General features: G+C 40.1%; 1 protein-coding gene across 3 annotated transcripts in view; it reads right to left on the minus strand.

Annotated features, from left to right (window-relative positions):
- The window catches only part of LOC129724676 (uncharacterized), a 36,166-nt gene extending 24,410 nt beyond the window's left edge, over positions 1-11,756 (minus strand). The window contains exons 1-6 of one of the 3 annotated variants that reach the window (XM_055679759.1): positions 11,537-11,756; positions 10,956-11,114; positions 10,328-10,899; positions 10,047-10,257; positions 2,744-2,860; positions 1,840-2,301 (exon numbers count right to left, since the gene is read on the minus strand). In XM_055679759.1, the coding sequence (XP_055535734.1) occupies positions 2,748-2,860; positions 10,047-10,257; positions 10,328-10,899; positions 10,956-11,114; positions 11,537-11,660 (1,179 nt within the window). In that variant the 5' untranslated portion in view covers positions 11,661-11,756 and the 3' untranslated portion in view covers positions 1,840-2,301; positions 2,744-2,747. Of the gene's footprint in view, positions 1-1,839; positions 2,302-2,584; positions 2,861-10,046; positions 10,258-10,327; positions 10,900-10,955; positions 11,115-11,536 lie in introns of those variants that run through there. The other 2 variants (XM_055679760.1, XM_055679758.1) reach the window with 2 other exon arrangements.
- Positions 11,757-13,770: the final 2,014 nt, after the last annotated feature.

Here is a 13,770-nt window from a genome sequence, read left to right on the forward strand (position 1 = left end):
ACCTGGACAGCCGGTTCATGTTGCGTACTCAGCAAATTTGGTTAGGATTAAAGTGGTAAAGCAACTGTTCATCACAGAAATAGACTAATAACAATTTATATACGTATTTACTTTCTTCGGAACCCACCTAATTTAGTGCTTCAGATTATGCTTTATTTATTTCTGCTATCCTGTTAGAATATATTTCTTATGATTTCTCTTTTAGGAAGAGATTCGAGCTCGCAAACTCGTTATTAGAAACCTAATGCCAAACGCATAACAGCTACAGTAAACAATGTCAACAGGTTTAGTTTTGCTGCTTTGTTTTTCTTCACAACATAGCCTATTAGTGAACGGATAAGAATGATAGCTCTCAAAGATGCACATTTTTCTAGCACCGTAGGAGGATAGGAACACAGTAAAAAAAATTTACATTACTTCAAATGCACATAAATGGAGCATTGGGAACCACGTAATATTCCGTGTGGCATTATATTCACATGCAAAGTAAATGAATATATTGTGAATTTGCATGCATATTTATATTCGAAACTTTAAGTTTATATCAATTAACGTACAAATTTACATGGCTTAAAACGATTCTGTGTTAACGGTGTGAAATTGTATATGTTTTTCACTTTTTGTGCAAGAAATTATTATGTGCTTTCATTTGTATTAGTTGTAAATTTCATTTTTTGGTACTGTGAAGACTTTATGTGTATTAAGAAACAATAGCGGAAGACATATTATTTATCTTAATGGCGTCACTTGTACTGAAGCTTCATTCGGAAGAATCGGTCATAAAATTAAAAGTTAACACAATACTGACAATATCGCAAATCTCCGATTGGGGGCCATCCATTAGTGATATCACGCAAAATTCGGAAAAAAATTACTCCCCCCTCCCCCTTGTCACAAACTGTCACAACTTCCTTAAACCCCCCACTTAATTACGTCACGTTTATATCCCTCATCCCCTCCTCCTTCTTTGGTTATAATTGACTGGAAAATTAGAGAAATTTGTGAAAAATGCATTTATTTAAAATTAAAACTGTTTTGTTGAAAGAAAAACTGAAACCAAAAGGTAAAAAAGATCATAAAAAATAACTAGAAAAGGCGTTTAATCCTTAGTCCAAGGATTCTGTTGATGGAGTCGCATATCGACGACATAGAAAGCCGCCCGAAAAAAAAATTAAGATGTATTTTGCGGTGAGAACAGTGAACGGACAATGTTTTTTATTGTAACCATAAATAACACGGTATTTTTACTGTAAGCTTGCAAAAGATGGTTGTCATTACCATGTTTTAACAACGTTTTTGTTGTTGAATCTACCACCGACAATAATTTTACCATGAAAAACATTGTCAGTGACTTCTATATGTACACAGTACCAAAAAATGAAATCTACAACTAATACAAATGAAAGCACATAACGATTTCTAGCACATAAAGTGAATAATATATACAATTTCACACCGTTAATAATGCACAATACAGAATCGTTTTAAGCCATGTAAATTTGTATGTTAATTGATATAAACTTAAAGCTTCGAATATAAATATGCATGCAAATTCACAATATATTCATTTACTTTGCATGTGAATATAATAACACACGGAATATTACATGGTTTACAATGCTCCATTTATGTGCATTAAAAGTGATGTAAATTTTTTTTACTGTGTATGGGAAAAATGCCTGAAAAAATGCTGTTAAGATACATAACGACCCCCCTTTTTCATGGTAAAAATAGCAAAAACAATGTTTTTTATTGTTCTGGATAATGATATTTAATGTAAAATTGATGAGTTTACAATGGAAAACATACACAGTACCAAAAAATGAAATTTACTACTAATACAAATGAAAGCACATAACGATTTCTAGCACATAAAGTGAAAAACATATACAATTTCACATCGTAAATAATGTACAATACAGAATCGTTTTAAGACATGTAAATTTGTACGTTAATTGATATAAACTTAAAGCTTCGAATATAAATATGCATGCAAATTCACAATATATTCATTTACTTTGCATGTGAATATAATGCCACACGAAATATTACGTGGTTTCCAATGCTCCATCTATGTGCATTTAAAGTAATGTAAATTTTCTTTACTGTGTAGTTAAACTATGGTATAACTATGTACAATTACAGCAACTTTTAAGGTTTTTTTAATGTAATTTTTTTTTCGGGCGAGGCAGTAACTACAGCATCATTGCTGATTTCCGAAAGACTATCCACATTCAGTTCCTTTTCTTCAATCAATTCGCAACCCAAATCTTCTCCACATGTTAGTAGGATTGAGAGAGACTAAAAAATGAATGAATGACTCAATATTTTTTGATCAAGTAATGAAATACGGTATAACTATAAGTATTTATTGACAGCGTGATAACAGTCTTATATCATACATAACTATGACAGTATGTGACGAAGGTAAACGCTATATATATATATATATATATATATATATATATATATATATATATATATATATATATATATATATATATATATATATATATATATATATATATATATATATATATATATATATATATATATATATATATATATATTATTATTTGGTCTCGGAAAATCAATGATTATGGTATATTTTAAAACAATCTAATTTTATAAATATTATTGACGAGTTTCAAATGTTTTTATACATTTTGGCATAACTGTTTATCATTGAAAAATAAATTTTATAACCTAATAATTAAAAGTTATAAACATATTTATATCCTACCAATTTACACAACACTACAATCATTTTGACTATACGCCAGCCGGAAGCCTCGGTTGGCTGCATCAGGGTCCTCGTTATCGTCCCAAAAAACATATACAACAAAGGGTTTTACTTGACCTGGAATGAAAAAGAATAAACAAGTTAATTGATAGTTCATCTTAGGTTGTTCGTAAGACTGAAGAATAAATGTTTTTTATATTGCACGAACAATTGTAGATTCACAACCAACATCGTAGATATGTAGAAGATTGCTTGCAGGTGTACTGATTATATGAACCACATGACAGGGAAAATTCGCAGCCCTGATAAGATCTTTAAAGCTTAATGCTCTGAGAGTTATTGTTAGTATAGCTCTAATATTTGAAAAAGAAATATAAAAACTGATAACAAGTTTGTCAGGTAATAGTACCGTTTACTTCTATGCCCATTCTCAACACCCCCAATCATGGTGAACTTCGGATTCGTCGAGTCCTTGCAAAAGCCACATATACCCGGAAGTATCTCTAACGGAGTGAATAGTACCGCTCCCATCATTCCCTGAGACCGACTCCAGTAGGATCTCAATTATAACAACTCGTAGCAGAGTAAACGGATACTAGTTGGATTTTGACAATGTACCAAGATTTTGGCCTGGCACCTGCAGCTCCCTTAGTGAAGTCTTGTGACAACGGCTTGAAACGGCGAGATGGTACCCAGTGCGGGAGTCTCCGCCTCGTAAAACCTGACAGGCCTTCCAGTACGTTCTGAGTTCATTGCCTGGTGGGAATCAGGCAGGAGTAGGATCAGATGTTTGTTCGTGACTCACGCTGGTCGAGGGCGATATAGTTGTTCATAAGGCGCTATGACGGCTTACCATAGCTATGACTTCACTGCTTTGGCAAAAACCACCATGAGACCATATAAGCGACTACTTTAGTATGGATAAAGATAACGGTTTGAAGGGAGATCCATTTCACCAATAATTAAAATAAAAAACCAGCCATGGGCGAGTGGGGGGGGGGGGGGGGTGTGCATCCATCTATCTCCGCAAAAGAAAGCGGAGTCGGATGCATCGAAATCTGGTAGTGGAAAGGGGGCAAGCACGTCTGCGTCCACACCGGCAGATATATCCGAGAGCCGTGGCGTCCGAACAGGTCGATGTGGTTATCGAGCATAGGCAAGCGGAATATCGCCGGTGACCTGGAGCAGAGCCTTCTCCTGCTTTGGGACACCATGGAGACACCACAGAGTGGTCGGAGCGCCTACAGCTAGGCACTACCTACAAGTCGGTAACCGAGAGGTTTTAGGGAAAGAGGTGCATGTTCCAAGTAACCACTTTCCTTCTAGTATTGGCAGGTACGAATCTGGATCTGGAAGTAGCCAAAATTAAGGTTAAGGTAATGGCCTGAGTTTTTGTCGGACATCGCCATCGTTTTGGACCCCTATCGCATCCCTCCCGGAAACGGTAACTGGGTCGCGAGTAAGTCCAGTATGGCGGCTATATGAATGACGAGCAGGTTCACGGCTCAGGAGGTTGTGTCAACCTTAAACGAGGGATACACAATTGTTAAGGTGAACGGAGTGTTCTACTGCAGTTGTTACGCTTGTAAGCATGAAGCTGACGTGCCTAACGCCGTTGGTGGTGGCGTGTGACTTCAACTCATGGGCTATTGCGTGGGGAAGTCATTGTACAAACCAGAGGGGTTAGCTCTAGCAAAGCGCTACCTAGATCTGGCAAATGTTATGACGAAACATTGAGCAGAAATGGCGAAGAGTCGATTATCGACGTGATGTTCTCTTGCCTGAGGATTGATCACGAGCTGGAGGGTAGATGATGTCAACACCAATAGTGATAATCAGTCGGTTTGCTATAATGTAGACAACAACGGGAGGTGGTAAGCAATTGGTAGAGCTAACACGCATTTCGATGACGAGATATGTGAGAAGACAATAAAATGAGAGCTCAAGGGGGTAGTTAGCTAATAAGTTGCCAAACTGCTGCGAGCATGTGACGCCACCATGCCTAGGTCTCGCCAGCCTAGGAATGGAAGGTCATCGGTAGACTAACGCGATAGCGGACCTTCACAGTGTGTGCCTCCGTGCAAGACAGAGGATCCCGCATAATCAATAACCATGAAACGTGCCTACCAACTAGTTCGGGATATAGTCCCGACTGTATAAGAAATCGTTAAACCATATGGATTATCATCCGTTTATGGTTATTGATTATGCGGGATGCAACATGCACGAACCGTTGAACAGAGCGCCGTGCTGCTGCAAGATTGACGATTAAGAGTACATTAGAGGTGAGAAAGAGGACTTGCTTCGAGAAGCTATGCACGAGTGCCAATTTGAGCCCGTGGGGTAATGCCAACAGGATTGTTCGGACGAAATACCGAACATAAATGATTAATCATTGAAACGCAATTTTCTTTCCTAATAATAAACATAAACCTAATATCAAAATAAGCTAGCTACCCTGAATCGAATCGGTTGTTCTAAAATAGATCATATTAGCTAGAAGAGCACAAAATAAATGCATATTAGTATAAGAGAGACACACTGATATACTACACTTTATAGCAAGAAACAAACACCACATCAAAAAGTATATCATACAACGTTTAATTTAGTACGCATTGATCACTCGAAGAATATAGTTCTAGTTCACTATCGCTGCGGTTTTATTTCTTTGATATCGAGTCCAATTCCACTCCAAGGCTGGTCGTGTGGAATTTACTGATCCATCTCCTTGGCCAGACCAACGGTTCTGGAAGCCCGATTTCTTTAGACCAGTTATTGTCCGCGGAAGACGGGAGTGAAAACCTCCACAACGACTGTGCGTTTGGGCGACTATCATTGGCAGAGACCGCGTGTCGTTAAGCAATCCTTCGTTAACCGGCATTTAATGTTACGATAATTAACAAGGATCGTAATGGCCAAGACCAAAAACGTGTTGGCGCTTGCAGAGGAGCGTAACATTGTGGGACCCATTCCACACCATGAGGTGCAACCACACGGGTCCGTAATACCTGAGTATAGACGTTGTCACGTTTGCTAGCAGCTTCCGCCTGCTGCTTAATACCGCCGAACAATTTGACATCATTCGCGATAATGCCGCTATAGTCGTGGAAGCTTTATTGGAGGCATAGTCGACCTGGCTCCCAAACGTGAGTCTGTCGTCGACCATAAGCCCCAAGAGCTTCAAGGATCGCTTTGCGGCGAAAGTGCATCCACCGGCACCAATCGTCACCTTCTGTTTCGATATACGGTTGTTCACTAAGATGACCTTTGTTTTAAGATGCGCTAACTCCAGTTTCCGGATCCAATCCTTACCTACGCGTATGGTTGGCGAGGTTTTCCACTAGACCTCACTGACTGACTCGCCGTAAACTTCTAGAGTTACAGCTTTACCTTTAGCATTCCACAGTGTCAGACCCAGGATGGAACCTTGCGGTACCCCTCTAAAAGTATCTTTCCAGAATCTGATAAAGTGGCACTAGCACTCCGAGACGTCGAAGCGCGTAGGCTATAGAGTCCCATCAGGCGCTATTGAACGCGTTTTCCACGTCTAGCGTGACAATTGCGCAATAGTGAATGCCTTTGCTCTTACACTGGAGTGCTACTTCCGCTGTTTTGGTGACGGAGAGAATAGCATCCATCGTGGACTTACTTTTGCGGAAGCCGAACTGGTTGCTTGACAGACCGGTTTCACTCTCGGTGAATCTCACAAGTCTGTTGAGGATTACTCAAGTAGCCCGCTGTGTCTAGCAGACAGTTTGAGTCACTTGGTGGTTACCCTTCGGCAGTAATACCAGTCCCTGTCACTTCCACTAGTCGTCTGGGCTCTTCTGACCACCCTGGACAACCTTTATGGCCTTAATGGCCAGGCTCGGGATTCCGTCTGGTCCCGGTGCCTTGCTCACCTTCAGGGAGTTTGTGATCTCAATGAGTTCACCATCCGTTACTTTTGCCGCCTCCTCATCTTCTGTGCGGCTGCCTTCACTCGCTGTTTGTAGTGACTCAGCAGCCGGAGGCCAGGGGTTTGGCTCGTAGTGTGGGAAAAGTCCCTTAGTGATCCGCTTCAACATCACTGATTATTGCTCTGCCGGGGATGACGAGCCTCTGGTCTTGGCCGTAACGACTCAATGAGGGTCACCCCACGGGTTTTTATCTCACTCTTGAGCATTATCTTAGCGGATTTGAATGCTGCCTGGCGCTCCGATCTTTGCGCATCGGTGCGCGCACATTGCATCCTCCGCCTCGCACGAAGGCACGCACTGTGGAGGTTGGCTGTTGCATCGGTCCACTAGTATGCTGGAGGTCTTCCATTCCTCGGCTGCCAAGATCTTGGCATGGTGGCGTCGCACACCCACGATAGTGTTGCAATAAGTTGATACGCACTCAAGGGACCCTCCTCCTTCAAGGTCCCAACTTATTCATCCTCAAATACATCGGCATAAAAATGGAATGTCTTCCAGCCGAGAGTGGTAGGGGCATTGGCCCTACCTGTTGCTTGCCTCGTGTCCATGCTATAGCTGGTCTCCGACTGTCGAGTTTTACGTCCGACATTCTAGTATCACAGACACAAACCAGAGACAATCGGCCAACCTTCCGGTTACCTAATTCTTTAGCAACAGCAGTCTTGCGGTGGCTTTGCAGAAGGCAAGGGTTACGTTACGAGGAGCTAATCGTGATCACCAACTTCCTTGAGGTGAGCAAGGCGCCGCGGCTGGATGGAATCCCGAACCTGTCCATAAAAGTGGCCCCCTAGGCTGTTCCGGGTAGTCATGCTGAAGTGTCTCTTGCCAAAGAGGTTGAAGCGATAGAAACTGGTCTTTTTGCGGAATGCAGGGAAACCGCCTGGGGACTTATCGGCATATAGATCCATTTATTCAGCGATGTACGATAACAAGTGGCAATTTCTTGCCAGTGTAATTTCGTCCAATCATAGGTATGGTGGGCCATTTTTGTCAAAGTGCTAGGTACCTACTAACAATTATTGTGATAAACTGAAAAGTACCTACAGGTCTGAGGGTAGCCAGTGTGTATCGTACAGCGTCATACGACGCAATTGAGGATGATGTAGAGTGCTTCGATCAACGTGACACAAGGGGCATATGGGGTACCAGAAGATCATTTTAGATGGTCAGATGGCAGCGGGAATGGTCCAATCTCGGGAAGGGCAGATGGACGCATCAACTTATTCTGGAGGTATCCAGATAGGTCGCGAGGCACTATGAAGAATTGAACTTCCATTTGACACAGATCCTGTCAGGCAATTATTGCTTCAGGCTGTATCTATACAGGATCGTGGACGCTGGGTTCCCCATGTGGCCCGAGTGCGTAGATGTGGAGGAGATCACTGAGTATTTCTTCCTCTTATGCCGTCGTTTTGTGCGTGCTAGGTACGACATGATGGCAGTGAGCGGACCAGACACTATTCCGGGCAACTCAGTTTGGAAAATATGAGAGGACCCGGACATTTAGAGTGCGGTATATGCAGTCGATTCTCAGATAGTTCTGAAGCTACAACGGTTGGTTGTCGGTAAGTCAACCACCAACACGCCAATGATAGCTAACTGCCAGTCTCCAGCTGGTTAGCTATGAGGGTTAAGGGTAAAGCGGGTGCATGAAGCACATAAAGCTTCCGATGAAATACTTAACTGTCGATCCGGATGGATGGGGATTGGAGACTAGCGGAGTTTAGCAGGTTTGGTTATTGGTTCTGGTTTCCCGATTTCTTTCCTCAGGTGTCTGTGAGCAGATTCACCCGCCAATATAATAAGAGGTTCCATTGACTCGAGGGATGACGGAGATCTTCGTGGTTTCTGCCTCCTAAAGATTTTTCGCTGCGCTTGTTCAACACTACAAATAAAAAAAATAAAACAGACAGCTCACCGTGGGATGTGATGCAAACGTCCATTTCACTGTTTGGGGTAGCAGCAACATTAATGTTAGAGGTGAGTGTTGACTTCAATATTTAATGTCACATAACATTAATATTTTTATTCAAGGTAATGATCCAACATTCGTTAACAGAAATAGACAAATAGTTTTTGATTTAACATTGTGTAGCTCGACATTATTTGGTATGGGGTCCTCGTGATTAGAAAATTTATGGATCCAGGAATAAAATGGGGTAGCTATCACTCCTTATTTTTAAAGAAAAATTTTCCCTCAGTGGATATCTCTGGCACCAAGTTACTAGAAACAGTCTTTATATCTTTTGTAGCCCAGAAAAAATCACAATGGATCAACTTTCCTGGTTGTAATGATGAACCAACACAGGAAAAAAAAACAATAAAATGGCTGCCTTTAAAGAAAGTTACCCGCTGAAACGGAAAACTTCTATTAACGACGTGTCTAGGTGAAACAATTCAATCGAGTCGTTCATATCCAAGAAAATTTAGATAGTTAGATGTGCTTAGTTGATATTCGTATATAGTTTTTGATGTCTACGTCTCTATTTTCTATATTAAGTAAAATTTTGTGAAATTGAAAATGAAACAGTGAAAATAGGTGAAAAATTTCAAGGTCAAGCTTTCCCATACACTTCCCTCGCTATATTTCACTGCCTACATATTTTGACTCAACAAAGTGTTTTGTTTCGTTACTTATTCTCCAGTCTGCGTCACCCGGCCCATATCGCAAAAATCTTCTCTCAACTCGATACAAATGACCGCGTGTAGAAAATTCAACTTTATTCTTGTTCTTTACACGATAGCAAGTAGAGCCCTTACAACTGTTGGAGACACAAGGTGTATAACAGGCGTAGTGAAATATGATAAACAAGAATTGAAAACAATATATATATATATATATATATATATATATATATATATATATATATATATATATATATATATATATATATATATATATATATATATATTTTTTTTTTTTTTTCTACGTCACCATGTTATACAAGCCCTTGTAGTATTTGGTCTGCTTTTGATGTATTTAATCGTTATATTTTTTTAAATTTAAAATAAATTTGCCAGAATTGTATTTTCCAATTTCTTTTGAATTTTGACCATATTACCTAAATCAATGTCATGGTAAGATGGAGCTAAAATTATTTTAAAATTTTTCAAAAGAACAAATTTTTGAGTGTTTTTTAAATTTATGCTTTTTACCAATTATTTGTTTTGGCTCTTAGTGATCGTAGCCGTTGGCGAGATTTTTCTAGAAAACTTTTAACCTACTCTGTATAAACGAGGTTAAACGAAACGAACCGGGCTGAAACCAGGAGTACATTTTACGTTCCTGTATCGGTCACTTATCTCATATAGATATAATGGTAAACAGGTCGGGTACTTACTAGTTACTGAGTAAATTCCTAATCCGCAAAATCTATCGGTAAAAACCTGCCCCGCTGCCGCTTGATCCGTAACAATCGGACTTGGTATGACAATGTAGTCAGTAAGGCAGTCCAAACCGTTCTGACCGAAAGCTCCCATCCCGATCAGGGCAGGATCCAAAGCATCTGCCGCTCCCGATACTGTGAAAGCATATTGTCCTCCGTTATCAGGCTAAAAAAACAGAAAACACCAAGCGTACCTCAGCACATACAACCTCCAGTCTTGAAAAGTAACAAGTTACCAAACTGTACGTTATGCTGCACTGATCCGGACCAGCACGAATACAAATCCCGTACTGCTGGTTGACGATCTGCCTGGAGCCCACAGCACCAACAACGTTCAAGCTGGGGTTGGCTCCAAATCCATAGTTGAAGCTACTGATAGTTCCACTTGTGTCGAAATAATACTGCAAACATCCCTCCGGAGCACGAAACTGAGAAGCACAGGCGATTTGTGACAGCTGCAGATTCCACTGTCGATTGAAAGAAGTTGCCGCCGTTGTGGCCACGCGTATTGTTATCGGATTGAGATCGTCGAAATTCACGTACACATGCTGTCCGGAGTTTTCACCACAGATACCGGGCACATCCGAGCTTCCCCCTGTAATCGTCAGTATATCGGTTATACAGTTACCATCACCATCCGGTTGCGCCAGAGTGAGCGATCTGAAATCGATTCGCAGTTGACAAACGGCCGCACTGCACGGATAAATCGTAAAAATACAAGATCCACCATCGTTTAATGACCCCGGATAGCCTGCGTTCGTGAAATAGGTGCTGTTAAGTCTGGTTGTGCCTCCACAGGTTTGGCTGACTGGAAAACTAGAAATTTCAGTAGTGGATCTATACGGTGCTTACGGCAGTTCTTACACAAGCAACAGGTTGCCTGATTGGTGAGAGTGCTGCAGCTCCCTCCAAACAGACCGCCATTGTCGGAACACTCGCCTCGAATTAGACAGGTTCCTGTCAACCCGTTAGTCGCCAAACAGGGAACGTTAGCAATACGACCGATTGTGTAAAATGGAAAATCTGGTGATGAAAATTAGAATTAGAAACTGTCATTCAAGAGGTTAAAAGCTATTGGCAAAAGCAAACAATCGGAATGGAATTTGAATTCTAACAGGCTGGCGACATTCGATCCTTTGTTTATTAGAGATAAATTTCACAGGCAACATTTTGGTTTACGGCACATATTCAGGTCGATTGGGAACTAATACTTAGTTAATCAAACTCTCGCTCGATTTGTACACGTTTGTACATGTGCTTTTCTACTGGCTCGTACTAGAATTACTGTACTCGACGAGTGTGAAACTATTTTCATGTCGAAATAATTGCACATTTCCAAAGTTTTGAGGAACTAAGCTGAAGAATTTTCCCAGCGCCACGAACTAGTATAAAATCATTGCTACTATTAATATTAGTAGAAATTTTGCACGTATTTCATAACTTACATCTTCCTTCCCTAAAACTTGATCCTTCGTACAGCTCTAGCAGTGTTTCGTTCGTTGCCAGGGTGTTGTCTGAAAACCCTGGTTGTAAACTGCCGATAAGCACACACCATGCTAACCAGTGCATTTTGCCTATTTCTCTCCTGGTAAAAGTTTTCCGATTCCACGTGGTCGGTAAGCTTATCGATACGAATAACTAGACAAACAGCTGCGTTCTTTTCAACTTCTGACTCGTGTCTGGCAGCTTCAGTGGTAGGAATTCGTACCAACTGATTTCTTACAGAATGGTACCCAATGCCTTGTGGTTTCATTCGAGCCACGAAGAAATTGAACGTGCTAATTGGTTGCTTGCGAACCGTTTGTACATGAGATGAGCTGGATGTACTGATAAGTAGAATTTATGTACCGTGTACCGTTGTAAACGGTATGCTCCATAAGTGTCATTTGCAGGTACTAACAACAATTGGAGAAAGTGTGATGTCTTGCGATGTGGATCATAAAAATGGAAAGTGTGACAGCAACTTTTCTTGCAGTCGGATTGTAGAAGTTGAGGCAAAGAAACGTGCTTTTTGTAACAAGCTGTGGAGTGAAGTGTGCGATATTTTCAGTGCAATCATTTGAATTCCTGAATTACATCATCCCATTCATAATTTTGAATGCACGTTCTGGAATAAAACTATTCGTATGCAATAAAATATTTTGCTGAGCGGCGTGCACTGAAATGATGAATTAAGTATCGTATTGAAATAAAAAACGTGGTCCCCGTGGTTCTGTGGTTAGCGATGTCGGTCGGCTAGCTCTCCCACACGGTTGTGATGTCGGGTTCGATTCCCGATCAGGTCGAGGGTCTTTTCGAGCTGGAAATTTTCTCGACTCAGCACTGGGGCACGGTGTATCGTTGTACTTATCCTACAATATGCAAAATGTGCCGGAAACAATATCGATAACGAATTCTCTCAACTAATCTAGTTGATCAAGACAGCATTAGCCCCCCAGGCTAGCGTGCGATATTGTTTTGTTTGAAATAAAAGTATCAAGTGAAAATGCTTCCAAATGCACTAATTTTCGTGTCACGAATTTGACATGAATGTTCAAAGTAGTCAAAAGCCCATGCAAATATTTGTTGAAAAAAAAAATGAATATGTAATGGTGAAGTACTAACAACTAACTAAAAACACTTAAAGAGTATTGTGAATTCATAAGGTTCCACACAGTTTACTTAAGCTTTAATTATTTTCTATTTGATTCTATTTGATAACAGTAAATTGCTACGCATACGAACTTGTTATGAGATAGCAAAAATATTATTTTTGAACTTACTGGATAAACAAAGTTTTGTACATTTCTGAAATTCCTATTTTTGCACTTAAACTATACTTTTAATAAACAAGTAACGATTTTTTTTATGTATGTTGTATCAGGAATACTCTTAAATGACACATCCTTAAGTGCAGCCGTTCTCGAGATATTTCGGGAAACCAATTCATTTTCATAAGATTACACACGCCGTTATTACATGTTCTTCGTGTTATACAACCAGGATTGAGAAAAGTTTCAAGAATAGCATTTGATTTCAATCTCACGTTTCCGAGTTGCAGATATGACAATTACAACGCCTAAACCAATAAAATACTATGTAACCTACCGAATGGACCTGAATATAGACCCTCATGAAGCTTCTCTGTTACCCTATTATAGCATATAAATACAAAAGCTCGTTATTGTTGGATTTCTAGAAGTAGTTTTGCCTATCAATTCTCCCGTGTATCAACAAGAGAGTGTAATGCCAACTATTCGAGTGAAAGTTTATTTTCTACGCTCTCTCAAAAAGGTGTAACACGATTCGTTTACTTTTTCAGTTATGCAATAATTATCTGATCTAAACATATACCTTGTTAAAACGATGGTTTCACAAAAATAACAACACCACCAGATGAGAAAATCGTACCTTAGTGTATCAATATATTTTTAAATGTGCTTGAGATAAAGACTAGAAAATAGCGTGAATTACGAAAATCACGTGAAAAACCGCGTGAGTTGGGAAATCCGCGTAAAACTTACATTGAATTCTTTCGAAAAAGAATCAATAGCAGGGTTTTTTCCACGCGAACCGAGTTAAATAGCATATATAAAAAGGTTAGGTCGAATCAGTGAATAATTCATAATTGGATAAAGCAAACTCAACGGACACTCTAGACAAGCGGAATTGAAATGAAAAACTATTAAAATCATGCCGC

This window comes from Wyeomyia smithii, chromosome 2 (assembly GCF_029784165.1).
Source record: "Wyeomyia smithii strain HCP4-BCI-WySm-NY-G18 chromosome 2, ASM2978416v1, whole genome shotgun sequence".
NCBI lineage: Eukaryota > Metazoa > Arthropoda > Insecta > Diptera > Culicidae > Wyeomyia > Wyeomyia smithii.